Genomic DNA, 16,234 nt, shown 5'->3' on the forward strand with positions numbered 1-16,234 from the left:
CTAACTCCCACTTCATAGACATTTTTTTAAGTGATGTAGGAATTTACATTTCTTGAGTACTCCCTTTTTGCTAAAAATTGTGCTATATATTTTATGTGTGTTATTTAATTTCACCCTCACAACCACCCAGGAGGTTGATATTACTATCATTTTATACATGAGGAGATGGAGGCTCCGAGATGTTAAATAAATTGCCTAGGGTTAGGTAGTTAATGCTAATGAGGGATTTAAATTCTGGTCTATCTGGCTCTGAAGCCCACACTTTTTATTTTAAGTTACTTTTTACTTATTGCAGAATCAGGGGTCTTGCTATGTTGCTCAGGCTGGTCTTGAACTCCTAGCCCCAAGTGATCTTCCCACCTTGGCATACCAAAGTGCTAAGATACAGGTGTAAGGCACTGTACCTGGTCCAAAGCCCACATTTTAATTTATTTTAAAATGATTCTTGTAGAGATGGGATCTCACTACATTGCCCAGGCTGGTCTCAAATTCTTAGATTCAAGCAATCTTCTTGCCTCAGCCTTGCAAAGTGGTAGAATTACAGATGTGAGCCACTGTGCCCTAAAAATGCTTTTAAAACACTACTGTGTTGCTTCCTTAAAAGGAAAGAAAATACTGAAGATTATATCAGCACTTTTAATATGGGAATTTGAATTTCAGGCAATGAAATAAATTGCTTAGATGACTAAGACAAGCCAATGTTATTTCAAACCACATCAGCTAAAACTTAAACTTTTTTTTTCTAATAATCTCTCTGGGTTAATTATAAGTTTGACTTCCTAGTATTAAACAACCAATTCTTCTTTATCTATATTTTGTGCCCCATAAACTCTCCCTATTCTTATTAATGCAAGAATGGCTATTTGGTAAGATTCTGTAATTGAGGGGAGACCCTCTATGTATTCAGCATCTACCATGTACCAGTGAGCATGCTTGGTGCTTTTTGTATGCAATCTCTTTTAATTGCCACACAATACTATAAAATATATTATTGTCTTGAAATTTTATAGCAGTTTTTGGTAATTTCTCTAGTCAGAGGATAAATTAGTGACAGAACTAGGATTGGGATCCATTTCTGTCTTGGAAGTGTCTGCTTTCTATTGTGTTGTATGCCAGGAGGGAGTGTTAGCTGCATTTGAGCAATCACAGCTGTTTCATGAATTCTCTAAGAAGTGTTCACCGGTAACTCCAGTCTCTGGCACAAGCTTGAATGCTCCTGGAAGGACTGGGTCTTTTTATATCCCAATATTTAGCTCCACATCTGGCCCATAGTAGATCCTCAATCAATACTTCTTTAATTGAAATCTAACTGCTCATGTAGGCTTGGCCTATTTGACAGTGTTTCAGCTAGGTTCCCATGTACCTTTGAAAGTCATACCTGACCTTTACCTGAAATACTACTAGGCATCTCTTTTGATTTTATCTTGTGATATAGAACATTCACAAATGAAAAAGTAGCTTTGCATTCAAACATGGGAAGTCATTAAGTAGTCAGAGGGATTCTGAACACAAATCTTAATAAAATGAAGACAGGAGAATATATAAAGCTCCAAGAAAACATTGGAAACGTTGGCAGTGTTCTTTTTCTCTCTTTCCAGATGGATTTAGAATACTCAGTTGTTCTGAACTGTTCTATTGTTCTTCATGGCCTGTAATTCTGAAATGTGAGACCCTGTTTTCACAAATAATTCTTGCACTGAGTCGGCTATGTTTTTACAACTTAAAACATTGTACCTCATTCTCATTCGTATATGAGTTTGACAAATATGAGTCAGAAAAATATCAGGACTCTGGGGAAATGCAGAGCTGAATTGTGGCCCAGTTTCCCTAACTTGGCACTAACCAGCAAGTGATACCTTCATGGACATGGGTGTTTCTGTAGCCTCCAAAGTGGAAGGAGTCACGTGGACCATGTTTGCTTCTGTGTTCTTTCCTTGAATGTTTCCTGAGCAGTGGCTTCCTTTTATGGAATCCAGTTGGTTGGCTGGTAACATGTTCCTTGGTGAGAATTAGGATCTCTTCATCTTGCGATATTTTAAAGAAATGATCTTTATTTTTAATTGTTCATCTAGACATGCCAATGGATATTTAGGCCACATTTTGAGCGAAACTCACAAGGTGTGCTTTTTTTTTTTTTTTTTTCAAACTTCACACATGTATACAAAATGACACAGTATTTAAAGGGTTTAAAAGAACAAAGCATGAGAAATACAGTGAGATACAAGCTCATAACCAAACCTAAATCAGTGAGCAGATCTGATTCAACATGAGAAAAGATTACAAAACAAATGCTAGTTTTGTAGAAAGCACTATTCGAAGACAAGGTTGCAGGATGCTGCCAGTCCCTTTGTGGGAAGTCATAAGCAGGGAGAAAGAGCCTGGTTTTTACTCAGCCTAGCAGGGAGTTACAGGTAGATCAGGGTTTCATAAATAAGGTCCTGACAATTCATCACTGCTATTAAAAGCAAGAGCAGGTTTTGCCTATCAGGCCGGGCAGTGATATATATTCTCTCTCTGTGTCTTAATTCGATCTTAACTTTACCATCAGGTTACTACACAGCCCTTTGATTCCTTTCTACTCAAGCAATGAAAGTATTAAACTTGGCAAGCCAACTATCGATGGTCCATGGACAAGGAGATCAAGATTGTAAAGATAAAATCTGTGGATGATCCAATAGCTGTGTTTTAACTAGTAACTGGACTCCTATTGAAATATTGCAAGAGGACCACTAATAGGCAAGAAAAAATACATTCATATTCTTTTTCTTTTTACCAACAAATGAGGAACTCAAGAACTCTGCAGACAGTCGAATGAGGGAGGCAGCTGTGTTGAGTTTAAGCCTCATTTTACTTCAGATTTTTATGTACTTGTAGCTATGTCACAGGCTTACCCATTGGATATTTGGTAGTTTTTTCTCTCTGAGTGCTTCAATACCTAATTGTAACAAAGACACTTTTGCCCTATCAACTTGGAACTACTAAGAACACCTGGAATCTCATTTATCTAAATTATCACATAATTTAAACAAAGCCATTTTTTTAGACCCAAGGCAGAAACCCCATTAGCTAAAATAGTGTCTTCTTTCCTAACTCTTCCTTTCTTGTCCCCAGCAATTGCCTGCCTTGATTTGACCTTATATACATTAAAAATAGACTAATCAAAAGCCCTTTCTGCACCATCAAACCAAAGTAAGACTGGTTCGGAAATAGGAATACATCTTACGTATTCTCTTCTGGGACCTCACCAAGCTGAGAGCTGCATAATACTAAAGCGATACAGAAAAATATATCAGCTCATAGTTTTACAGAAAAAAAATTACAAAGTTAGTGTTAGCTTTCCACAACTTCCTTTCTTACCCACGTCAATAATTTCAACTTACCATCCACCCATTTCATAAGATCTTCACACTTTCTCTAGCACCATCTGACAATCTCTCCTAATTTAATGAAAATATAACCAACTTTCCAAAATTTCCCCTAAACCTTAATTCTGCAAGCCTCAGTCTCTCTATAGGAACTTATTACAGGTCAATCAATATTTCACTTGTATGTTAGGAGAAAAACCCCCAAAACAGTTGTACTTAGGAAATGCCAGCTCTCATTCTGCTAGCTTGAGGAATAGGTTGATAGCAGCAGAAACAATCATTCTCCCACTACCACACTGTTTAAGGTAAAAAGAAAGACATCAGCAATTTTCATCTAACATCAGTTATGCTGAAACTTCTAAAGAAAAGGTTTAATGCACAGTGTTTAGCAGCCTAGAGAAGAATGCTGTAACAAACTAATTTTACAGCCAAGTGCCTGCAGAAAAGATGGCAACGAAATTCCAAGGTGATACTCCTAGCTAAAAGACATAATTAACTGCAATGACCTGCCAGGAGGGTAAAGTCTGTTATACAACTGAAATATTTTCTTTACTTAAATAATATGAACTTCAGCTAAACAGTTGGGTAGTTGTTCACATGAGATTAAGGGGAAAAAAATCCAGTTACTATTGACACTAAAGAAATGCACACCAGCCATACACCAAAAGTACTTTGGTACTGTAGCCATAACAGACAAATGTGTGGCATGGGAGCAGGGAATTCCCTGATGGTTAGATGGCAGGGTCATAGAAGGTTTTCAAGACCTGCTATGTCTCCTGTGAGGCTGATGCACTGCCATGTTCTGTAACAAGAGTCACATAAACACAAGCTTAGCAGCTGGCTTGTTAAAACATCGCTGCGTTGAAAAGTGACTGATTCAGGCTTGTTGAAGGGTCTCATTAATCTGAGGAAACGATGCTTGGTGCCATAGATTAAACACTATGGTCTCGAGTGGAATGCATGTGAAGTTTCCAAAATGTTTCCTCAAAGACTTTATTCAGTTTTGGTTTGTGACCTTAGCTGGAAAACATACAGATGGACGTGGGAAGGCAGTTGAGAAAGACATCTATGAGGATTAAAGTCGGGTAGCTTTCAGAAGATGAAAGATGTTTAAAGTTAAGGCCTTTATCTGCAAACAATAGTATATTAATAAACTCTATACCATATTTACAAATGCATTCTCTTGTATTAAAACTAACAGTATTCTGTTCACAGTGCCATTGTTTGTACAGGTAGCAATCCCATAATACTCATGTATTTTGGCATGGGAATCAGTAGCGTTCGATATTTACAGAAAATGTACATGGGTGAATATAAACATGTCACGGAATCCATAAAAGACAGATTGGCTAACGGTGCAAAGGAATGAGCTGTACAGCACCTTCCCTTCGGATTGGATAGGAAACGTGGTTTCTTAAACTGAGAAGATGCCAAGTCTCTGCCCCAAAGTGGCATAATAAAGTCAATAGCAAAACAATGAACCCCCTGTTCAAGTTTGGGTACATTGAATGATCTTAGTCCCAAAGTTGCAGCTCCATTGTCTAGTGCATCAAATATAAAAGTTAAAAAGATTTATTATTTTTATAATAATTATTATTAAAATAGAAGGTACTTTCTCTCACGCTCTTATTTGTGCTCTTGCACTTAAGATCAATATCCTTGGTGTTGCAAATATGCTGGTGTTTCTGTCACGCACATCAGCAGTCAGATAGCAAACACTCCGGACTTGGGAACGGCTGCTTGGTCCAGTGCGACCCGGGGCCCTGGCAGGCAAGGCGGGAGCACCTCGTTCTTCCTCCCATCGGGTCTCCTGGAGCAGGGTGAGCCTGCCCGTGGGATCAGCCCCCCACGATACTGAATGGAGTTGCTCATCTCGGCAGCGAATGCTGAGGTGACAAATGGCTTCTGTACACTTGCGAAAAGAAGGGGAGGCAGGTAAGTGGGAGGAAGGTGGCATTCCAAAGAGCCCCAGGACAACACCCAGAGAGTGGATGGGCTGCTGGGCAAGGGTTCCCCCCCACCCCACCCCGCGCTGGAGAACGTCGTCGCGTCTGAGCTGGGCCGGCCCTAGGGGCTGTCGCCTTCCCGCGCCGTCCGCTCCTCGCTCTCAGTCCCTTGGCCTGCGTGGTCCTGGTCCGGCCCGCTGCCACTGCTGTCCCTGCTTCTGCGCTGCCTGGGCAACAAGCTCTTCCACTGGTCCTTGTTGTGCGCGAGGTGGCCCAGCATGTTCTCCGATAGCGCGCTGTTTCCCGTGAAATGGGCCCATTCCCGGAAGAGCGGCTCCACGATGTAGCTCATGAAACCTAGAACAGGCAAGGCCAGGCTCAGCACCGCAGGGTGGCGAAACCGCTCCTTTCTCCCTCCCAAGCACGACTGGGGACCCCCAACGCCGGGCTAATTTTTGTTATTTTTAGTAGAGACGAGGAGGTTTCGCCATGTTGGCCAGGCTGGTCTCGAACTACTGACCTCAAGTGATCTGCCCACCCCTGCCTCCCAAAGTGCTGGGATTACAGGCCTGAGCCACTGCCCTTGGCCTTATTTAGGTCTGATTGTATTTCCTTGATGTGTAGGTGTGGGAAGAAAAGGCAAATGTTTTCAGCCTAATAAAAATTTCCGGCTCCAGTGACAGGAAGGCAAGCAAGATAACGGTGGTTACCCTCAGCCTAGGAGCATAAGATGTGTCATTTTGGGCTTGTCCCTGAATGGCTTTGTGCCTCAGTTTCCTCATTTGTAAAAAGATGCTAAAGAGAATACTAAACCCATAGGGTTGTTACAATTAAATGACTTAATGTATGTACAATGCTTAGAAAGCTCTTGGCACATAGTAAACATCCAGTGAATATTGGCTACTATTTGCAGAGGGAGAAAGACATATAAGAAAATATGTATATATATATAAAAGTCTGTGCTGCAGCTAAAGAAGGCAGGTGGGGAAGGGATGCAAAGGGCAAATCATACCAGCAAGGGACACCTCACGGGTTTAGATCACCTGAAGAATTCATACGCTTACCCTGTGGGATATCTTTTTCAAGATTATCATTGAACAGTCCTGTCTTGCTTTGAGTTATGTTAAGTAACTAAGTTTAAAGAATGTTCATTCATTTTGAATACAAGTTTTTTTTTTACCTGTATGAAAGTCCTGCTTTAATGACTAGATAAGATTGTTTGATATGAGACTTCTTTTGTTTGCAAGTCTGTTCTCTTACACATTTCAGATTTGTTGCTTTCTAATCAAGTTTCGCTGTTAATGTGCTTTTCATAATACGCATGATTTATTAAAAAAAAGATAACTTTCAGTCTAAGCCAGAACTGTTGGAATCATCACAAACTTGAACTTATTTAGGTTTTATTGTATATTTCCTTGATGTGTAGCTGTGGGGAGAAAAGGCAAATGTTTTTCAGCCTAACGAAAATTTCCAACAGCAAATCCTGTATATTTACAGGCATGTGATTTACAGGCTAGATTTGATTATCTTTTTGTTGGACAAACAGCAGACACTTGGCCTTTGAGAATGCCATAGAGATGGAAGAGGGATGCAGCAATACACAGTATTGTTGTACATTTCTGCATTGTCTCATCGGATGTGAAATATGATTTAAATATTGTGAGATCATAGTAGAGAACCTGAACTGGAGGGGGAAAGTTAAGCCGGTGACTGGACATCTGTATTTGGCATTTTGGTAAGGTTGTACAGGGCATCAGCAGATGAGGACTTCGCGTTTTGATTGCTGTTCTTGAATTTTCTTTACCTCTTCCAGAATCTCCATATTTAATTTCTAATATCATTCACCTTCAAATAGATGAGATATTAGATATCTAAAAAGACAGTTTGCAAAATTGTACTAAAGTTCAAAGTACGAATATTAAGTTTACCTCATTATAAAAAAGTTACAAATCCAACATTTAAAAATCCAACTCTCAAAAAAAAAAAAAAAAAACAAAACACCTCATTTTCTTTCTGAAGTGACCCTGGCATTCTATCTGTGTACTTTTCCGATATAAAGACTTCTTATGCTAGGTAGGAAAGTGATTTTAAAGTCTGAATAGACACCAGGAGGCAGTTTTTCAAATTAAGGAAGGCTTCCACATGATCAGATTTGGAAAGTGGTCCATCAGTGTGTTCTGCCAACCTCTCTCTTCTCAAGGGGTGAGCTGACAGTGCTGGGCTATCGTTCTCCAGGTGGGATGATGGGATAGTAGGGGGTTGGGGAGAGGAAGGGGGAATAGGGAAGAATGGTAACCTCAGAGTAGACAAGGATTGAAGGAAAACCTCTTTCTCTTCAGCCTTCTATAGATTGCACCAATTAGAGATTCATATGATTTAATACCTTTTTATTTTTTGTTTTAATTTTTTTATGAGTCAGGGTCTCTCCCTTTCACTCAGGCTGGAGTGCAGTGGTGTGATCACAGCTCACTGCAGCCTTTACCCCCCAGACTCAAGTGATCCTCCTGCCTCAGCCTCCACAGTAGCTGGGACTACAGGCACATGCCACCACACCCAGCTAATATATGTGTGTGTATATATATATATATATATATATATATATATATATATATATACACACACACACACACATGTTTTATTTTTGTAGAGACTGGGTTTTGCCTTGTTGTCCAGGCTGGTCTTGAACTCCTGGCCTCAAGGGATTTGCCTGCCTCAGCCTCCCAAAGTGCTGGGATTATAGGCATGAGTCACCCTGCTTGGCTAATATTTTCCTTTTAAAATGCAGAATTTGGTAGAGTGAGGGACGTGTGGAGTTGGGGAGGAGAAATTAAGCCCTAGTTCCACTTGGGGAGATGTGAATTACTTAAAAAGAAAAATTAGATCTAAGCCTAGCTGAGAGTGGCACTCAGAAAATTCTCATTTTGGATTGAGGCAGGACAAAGAAAGGGAACATTGCAGTCAGAGAGGAATAAGGACAGAGGAAATAGCTGCATTACTTAGGACCCACTGGAAAAATCGTTGTCTCGGGCGCTAGAGCCTGCAGCATCCACCAAATTTCATTTAACTCTTGGGGTTTTTCCAGTTTAGCCTGATCTGTCCCTACCACCCTAATTCCCAACCCTGAATCCCTACGAGCTGGCCGATGTGAAACAGACCAAGATTTATGTATTAAGGGTTGTTTTATAATCATCTTCCCTTTCTCTTTATTATTGGTGTGTGCTGGTGTAGCATCCATAGGATTTTCCTATTTACTCAACCCCTGACCCCTTTTAAAAGAGGTGTCTATGGTAACCACATTTTCCTGAGCTGAAAATCAGGACATACGATCTCACAAAATAAGTGTGTTCTCATGACAGCAACAAGACAGAATCTCTGAAATTAGGTCTGTCTCACAAATCCAGGTTGTATGCTGAACCACGTGAATCCTTTTGTTTGGGGGGTTCAAAATGTCATCGACAGTTGCCTGGTAAATTTCTTTCAGGGAGTCTCAGGATTAGGACTTTAGTTAGCATCTAATTTTGAATTATGTCTGCAGTCCCTCCATGGCTAAAGCAATCGATAGGAGAGAATTGGATCTCAGGAGGCTGAGGCTGCATTTCTCTTGCTGATGCTTCCCCTCCATCCACCCAGCAATTCTGTATTATCATCTTTTCTGGGTTCTATTTTTTTATGCCACCACCTCCAGCTTCCAACTTTGGGGTGGAGGAGTCAGTTTAACTGTCAGAACTATGTAACAATATTAAGGACAATTTGAAGAAAAAAAAAAAAGAATGCCCAATAATCAAGCATACCTATTTTGATAGTTGTATATTCCATTAAAATTTTTGTAGCTAGATTTATTTTGTCCTGTTTCCTAAGGATGACTTTATGACTCCTTTGTAGGTCAGTGGATTAGATTTGACCTTCGGTGATATTATATAATTCTGACTTGCCCTGGTTTTCTTAATTTTCAGCTTATCTTTTCAGATGCCCCCTTCCCTACCAATGTCAAACCATTAAACCTTGATCCTTGCAAATGTCAGTAGTAACGCTGTGAATGCATTCAGCTGTCTAAAGTCTATGGGAACAGGTACAAAACATGAACTGGTACGTGTCAGGATCAGCGTTTATAAGGAAAAGAGTTAAAGTTCTGAGTTTGGGTTCAATGGAAGGGAAGTACAAGGAAAAGAAAGACTTGCTTTAAAGGTGGGTAGAATTGGTGGAGTGTCTTAAGGTGTGATAGAAATTCTTACTGGAGCAAAAATATTTCCTCCATTAAAGTGCCTAAAATTTTCACAATTTGATTTGCTTCATGGTCTTTATGACTTATGAGTTCATCACTGATTTGCTTCATAACTCAGATAAAGCCACAATTATTTTGGATGCATTGGCATCATACTTTGTTTCCCACCATTGACACTTGCAAGAGAGTGTGGTTTTAAGAGAATGAACCTGAAAATACGTTTTGAATGAAGGACTAGTGAGACAGGGGATCCCTGACACAGCAGGAGAGCATGGCTCGCAGGCTCTAGGCCTGGAGATTGGGCCCTGGAGACTGGGAGCGAGTGTTGGGGAAGAGGGGTAGTGACCCAAACTGGAAGGGTCCTAAAGGCAGATTCTGTAGATTCCCACCTTCATGCCCTGAAGAGAGTGCAAATAGTTGATTCTTGTTACTTTTCTTCTACTCTTTCTGATTTTGACTCTATTCTAAACTACAAAATCAAAATAATACAAGTTAGTTAAGGGCCTGTAACAAAGCTTCTATTCTATGTTTCATAAGTTCTCAGTAGATAATTAGCTAGTAAATTAGATGTGATTAAAGGGTTAATTTGGACTCAGCCATTCAAAGGGATGTTGATTAGACCTCCAGGGCTGATCTTCTGAAAGCTGTGTGTAGATCTTTTCTTTGTGACTTTTGTGAGATGTGCCAACAGTATTCATTTAAACTTAACACTGAATTTAACTCACCAATTTGTATACTAGGGATGGAATCTTTCTGTTGATTACAAAGAGGACTGATTTCCAGTTCAAATTTCTGTTCAAGTTCACCTAAGAAGAAAGTAAAAAAAAAAAAAAAAAAAACAAAACACACAACACATCGGTAATCTAGAATTTATAAAATGAGTATTAATAATTTTAATGACCTCGTTGGAAGAAGTTATTCTGGGAATTACTGTTTCCTGACTTGTTATTAGTAGGGGCCCTTCAGGACTGACTTGCTCTGCCTTTCATTGGTGGTTTCTATAGAAATTTAAAATACTGCAGTGCCAATGACTGTTCGTATGGATCACTGCAAGTAGGTGTGTTCTAGGACTAGAATAAGCTTTTGAACAAGACCTATAAAAACAAGAAAACAACAAATGAGAAATTTCCTCACATGAAATAAAAGTCTGGCTTTAAGTGACAGGTTAAGAAAACAGTTTTATTCTTCGTTCTCCCTCCTCCACTAAAGTGCCTAAAATGTCCACAGTTTGATTTGCTTCAAATCAAACCTAGTTTTGTTTCACCTAAGAACAACCAGGAACAGGAAGCAGGTAGGAAATGAGGTAGAAGGGCTGGAAAGATCTCATCTGAGGGGCATCTCAGTCTGTAACCACAAAATTAATCAGACTCTTCCATTCTGATTTTTTAGAATTTTACCTAATGAAACTGAAGGTGAAAAAAACTATAAAGGTCAGAATGGTATTTCTTTTTTCTTTTTGTGACAGGGTCTTACTCTGTCACCCAGGCTTGATTGCAGTGGCATGATCTCTGCTCACTGCAGCCTGCAACTCCTGGGCTCAAGCAATCCTGCGTTAGCCTCTCGAGTAGCTTGGACAACAGGCATGAGCCACCACACCAGGCTAATATATATTTTTTAATTTTTAGCAGAGATGAGGTCTTGCCATGTTGTCCAGACTAGTCTTAATCTCCTGAGCTCAAGTGATCCTCCTGCCTCGGTCTTCCAAACTGTTGGGATTACAGCTGTGAGCCCCTGCACCTGGCTCGAAATGTTTCTTTTTAATGCCTCTGTCAGCTATCAGGCTGGTACAAATGTAATTGTATTTTTTGCCGTTATTTTCCATGGCAAAACCTGCAATTACATTTGCACCAAATTAATAAAAGATCAAAGTAGAAATGCATTGTACAAAACTTTATTAAACTATTTCATCAGTCCTTCCTGAATGTAAAAATTGTAATTCTTGTGTTGGAAAAAAATAATCTGACTAATCAGTGGAAGAGTTGATCCTCAGAAACATTAGCTAAGGTTCACAGTTGTGAATCTACTCTGCTAAAGTAGAAGAGAGAAAAACACATTTATATAGTGATTACTGTGTGCCAGGCACTGTTCTCAGCATTTTTCATATGTTAATAGAAAAAATTTGTCAGTTTTTTAAATAAGAGGTAGGCTGTCACTCTGTCACCCAAGCTGGAGTACAATGGTGCCATCATAGCTCACTGTACCCTTCAACAGTTGAGCTCTAGAGATCCTCCCGCTTAAGCCTTCTGAGTAGCTGGGACTACAGGCATGCACCACCACTCCTGGCTAATGTTTTGTTTTTGTTTTTAATAGAGATAGTATCTCTCTATGTTGCCTAGGCTGGTCTCAAACTCCTGGCTTCCAGTGATCTTCCTGCCTCAGCCTCCCAAAGCATTGAGATTACAGGTGTGAGCCCCCATACCCAAGCATATGTTAATTAATTTAATCCAAATAACAACCTTATTAGAATCCCCATTTAGCAGATGAAGAAACTGAGACGAGGGAAGGCTAAGTATATTGACCCAGTATGTTACTAGTAGCTTTCACCACCAGTAAAGAGGGGAGCCTGGATTCCAGCATAGGAAGTCTAGCTTCAAAGTGTCTGTACTTAACCATTGAGCTGGAATCGTACAGAGGCCACAGTTCTGTCATTTTAAGACTGTAGTTCACTTCCTGGGGGCTGTTGTCCCTGGTAATCCTCAATGCTGAAGTGAGGAAACCATTCGGGCTTAACCTGAGTGGTTCAGGTTGGCCTGGCCACCCTAACTCTTCAACTCCAGACGATCATAGCCTTCTGAGGGCAGGACAGGATACCATTTAATATTAAGACAAACCCACCTAAAGCCAGTTCCATGCCTCACATCCGAACTTCTGTTATTAGTGATCTTTCAGTCAAGTGTGACACTTTGGAGGAGTCTCTTTGACACCTCCCTTCCCTGCACCTTCCATCCCACCTCAGCCTGGCTGGGGACCCTGCAACCTCCCTGCTCCTTTCTTCCTCTTCAATCTGTTTTCACATCCTGTTTCTCTCTCTCTCAGGAGACCTTATTTGCCTTCTTTCACTCTACTTTATCCTGGTCTGGTGTGTTGATCATTCATTCTTAGTTGCCGCTTCTTAGCTAGTCTCCTTCCTCCAAATCTTCTATTTCAACGATGTATGCTGCCTAAATGCACTTTCTGAGATGACTCCCATTGTTGTGTTCTCTATTGTAGCCTGGTGTCCAGAAGCCATCACAATCCTCTCGTTCTTATCCTCGACGAGACTGAGCTGGTCTATAAGGCAGGGTACATCCCTGCCTCGTGATTTCCATTCCATTCTATCTAGACCAGCGCTATCCAACAGGACTTTGTGCAATGACGGAGATCTCCTCTACACTGCTCACTGTGGCAGCCCCTTGAAATATGATCAATAAGACTGAGGAACTCTTTTTTATTTATTAAATTTTAATTTAAATTGAACCAGTCACAAGTACCTTGTTACCGTACTGGAAAGTGTAGAACAATGCACATCACTTAATACTGAGCTCAGATCCTACCTTTCAAGGCACTGGATCTTCTCCTGTGACCTCTATCATTAGAGGTCTTCCAATGAGATCATTTATTCATTTACTCATTTAACATGCTTCTATGTTTCAGACACTTTGTTAGCCAACGTAGAGAATAAAAAGGAATTTTGCATAGTTGTTTTCCTCTAGAAACTATACTAAGTAGTACTTTGAGAGTACAAAGCATAGACTAACTATAGTTCTTTGTATTATTCATAATATCTCCAGTAGGGCTTTGTACATAGGAAAATCACGGTGTTGTTGAGGATTAGACAAGGCTGAAAGCGGATGTTCAAAAAAAGCTTCTGGGAAGCTAGGTTGGTTGAGATGATAGCAATCATTAGTCACGAGAGGACAGAAAGTCTACTTTAAGTTTTTTTTCGGGGAGAGGAGGGAGGTATATGGTATTTGGAATCCTAATCTCTGTTCTGAGAATATAAGTTTTTCTAACTCACAGGATCTTGTTTTCTTTTCCCCCTGTGTCCTCAACCTTGATTTTAAGGATTTTCCTTTGCTTAACATCATGAATCACATTAAAGATACTTTGTCCAGGACTGTTAGTAGTCTGTGGAAGCCTGCCTGTCAGGAGCAGGATGGAATGAGCTGGGATTTGAGTCCAAATCTTAAGCTGAAAGATTTATCAAAATGACACAGTCAACCTTATAGCATTAAAAATAATTCAGTAGGGAGGACAGGCAGTTTGGATTATCAGGGAGTCTAATCTTCTCTTAAAATAAGCAGAACTTCTGCTAGACCATAAGGCTATTAAATAAAAAGGACCAGATCTACATTTTCTATTCTTCCTCTGCCAGGAAACCTGCCAGAGGAAAGTGCATGGAAGCCTGCCTTTAGTGATCAGTGTTACAGATGTTCTAGGTTTTTCCATGTTATAATGTGTGCTTATATTACTAGGACAATAACCACTTTTGAGAAAAGAGATTTTTTTTTTTTTTTTTTTTTTTTGAGATGGAGTCTTACTCTGTCACTCAGGCTGGAGTGCAGTGGCAGGATCTCAGCTCACTGCAACATTTGTCTCCTGGGTTCAAGCAATTCTCCTGCCTCAGCCTCCTGAGGAGCTGGGACAAAAGGCATGCACCATCATGCCTAGCTGATTTTTGTATTTTTAGTAGAGATGGGGTTTCGCCATGTTGGTCAGGCTGGTCTCAAACTCCTGCCTCGACTTCCCAAAGTCCTGGGATTACAGGCGTGAGCCACTGTGCCCGGCCCAAGTAAAGAGATCTTATAGGTTACATTTCTTGGTTGATACCATTTACTGTACCTAGCTGACAACTTTGATTTAATGACCCTATGGGTCTTACTGTCTACCTAAGTGACATGGTCCTGCCCAAGGTGCTCAGAATCCATATAAGGTGTGAGACGAGAGAATAAAAGGTTTACACTGCAGTTGATGCTGACTTGTGCACTTTAATAATGCTGGATGTGATTAAGTCAAAACCAAGTGGGCTAGAGTAGACTTTTTCTTTATCTCATTGTTTGATTTGTGGGGATGGAGATCTTAGCCCCTCTCTCACTGTGCTGTTTCAATATTTAACACATCAAACAGTAAGGAAAGTATTGATGATATCTAATCTAAAACCCCCTAGCTCCAATTTAGTCATATTTCCTTTTGTTTTGGCCTCCTTGGAGATTTTATTTAGGGGCAACTAGAGCTGATATTTTGATTTCTAACCAGTTATACTCAATTCAAGTGAAATTATATACAGAGTTGTAGGAGTTACATGAGCACTTTTATTCTGAGAGAAAGATAGGTGAGCAGAGCCTTCTGGCTCCACAGGAGCTCAATCAATTCTTCTTCTGTCTTTGGGGCCATCACGATGTCATTGACGCATCTTTCAATGGTGCCTTCTCCAAAAGGCTCACTGTTGCTATTTGACCTCCCCACAGAGCTGGTATGTGGGACACTTCGAGCTTTATTTGTTCTCGGCCTCTCAAACCTGATTCTGTCACTAGCATGAGGGCACTGCTGATGCCTGAGCAAACATCCTGCACATTGAAACCAAGCCTGAAGAAACAAGGCTGCATTTAAAGGTTGATACCCCACCCAACAGTAAGATCCTGCTTGCTAATTCATTGCTGTATTTCTGAATGTGGTTAATCTTTTAAAAATTATACCCTAAGTCAGGGCCATTTGTCTTTTCACAGCAAAATTCTTCTACTTCACTGTTGAACCTGTATTTGAAAGGAAGAACTCAATTTCTGGTCAGCTGTGTCCAATTTCATTATTAACTTTTGTTTAAGAAAACAAGGAGAAGGAATACAAAAGCAGTCTAAGTCCTTCTGTCAGTGGAAAACATTGACCTCAAATGACATTTAGCCTTTAGGCTGCACTCAGCTCATTAAAATGAAGGTCAAAGTCAAAATCGAACTATCCCACACATTCTTATATCCACAGAGGAGAGCCACTTATAATCAATGTTCCACTTTTGCTCATTTTTATTTTGCCTCCTTACTACCTGTTTCTGTAGTAAGTCAATACATCAATGCTGTACTTTTTCCAAACAAGTGTTGGATGAGTTGCAAGAGACTTAAAAAGAAAGGTCAGGATAATAAGAGTTGATGAGAGAACAAATGTCATGATAGATGAGCCATTTCCTGTTTTATTAGGATAAATGCCTAAAAGAAGATGGGGCGGCGAAATCTCAGCTGCTGGACCACTACTCACCTTGCCTGTAGAACTCTTCACAGACCCTTTCACTCCACTGCTTGCTCATCTCCCAGATTCTACAAGGATTACAAATGTCAGCACACTTCAAGGCGATCTGAAAAATGACAGGGTAGGGAGAGATTGTCAGAGGAAGCTTTTTCAGTTGCAAAAGCACCCCAAGCAAAAGAGGCTGTCAAGTCGTCAGTCTGCTCACGGTACCAGGCCCCTATTTACAGAGTACCTCCCTGACATGCCTCTTCAGGAAACCACTTATTCACCACTACACAAAGTCTGCATTGAGAATGCTGGCTTTACAGCAGTGAGGAGGAGAGACGAGCCACAGTCCAAGGACGTGGAGCTAGCTGGAGGAGAATTGGGTGGGCAGGCCAAGGAAAGCCATGGCCTGATTTCTTCTTAGCCCCAACTCCTGCAGGCAGGGAGGTTGCAGGGTCCCTGGCCAGGCTCAAGTGAGGTCATGTGAACCTCACTCTCAC

General features: G+C 40.5%; 1 protein-coding gene across 4 annotated transcripts in view; it reads right to left on the reverse strand.

Moving 5' to 3' along the window:
- Positions 1-1,452: 1,452 nt before the first annotated feature.
- The window catches only part of PDE7B (phosphodiesterase 7B), a 355,539-nt gene continuing 340,757 nt past the window's right edge, over positions 1,453-16,234 (reverse strand). For 3 of the 4 annotated variants that reach the window (XM_074397411.1, XM_003932465.4, XM_010343025.3), the window contains 3 exons: positions 15,759-15,855; positions 10,259-10,339; positions 1,454-5,668 (listed from right to left, as the gene is read on the reverse strand). In XM_074397411.1, the coding sequence (XP_074253512.1) occupies positions 5,433-5,668; positions 10,259-10,339; positions 15,759-15,855 (414 nt within the window). In that variant the 3' untranslated portion in view covers positions 1,454-5,432. Of the gene's footprint in view, positions 5,669-10,258; positions 10,340-15,758; positions 15,856-16,234 lie in introns of all 4 variants that reach the window. The other variant, XM_074397412.1, reaches the window with a different exon arrangement.

The sequence above is a fragment of the Saimiri boliviensis genome, chromosome 4 (genome assembly GCF_048565385.1).
Source record: "Saimiri boliviensis isolate mSaiBol1 chromosome 4, mSaiBol1.pri, whole genome shotgun sequence".
NCBI lineage: Eukaryota > Metazoa > Chordata > Mammalia > Primates > Cebidae > Saimiri > Saimiri boliviensis.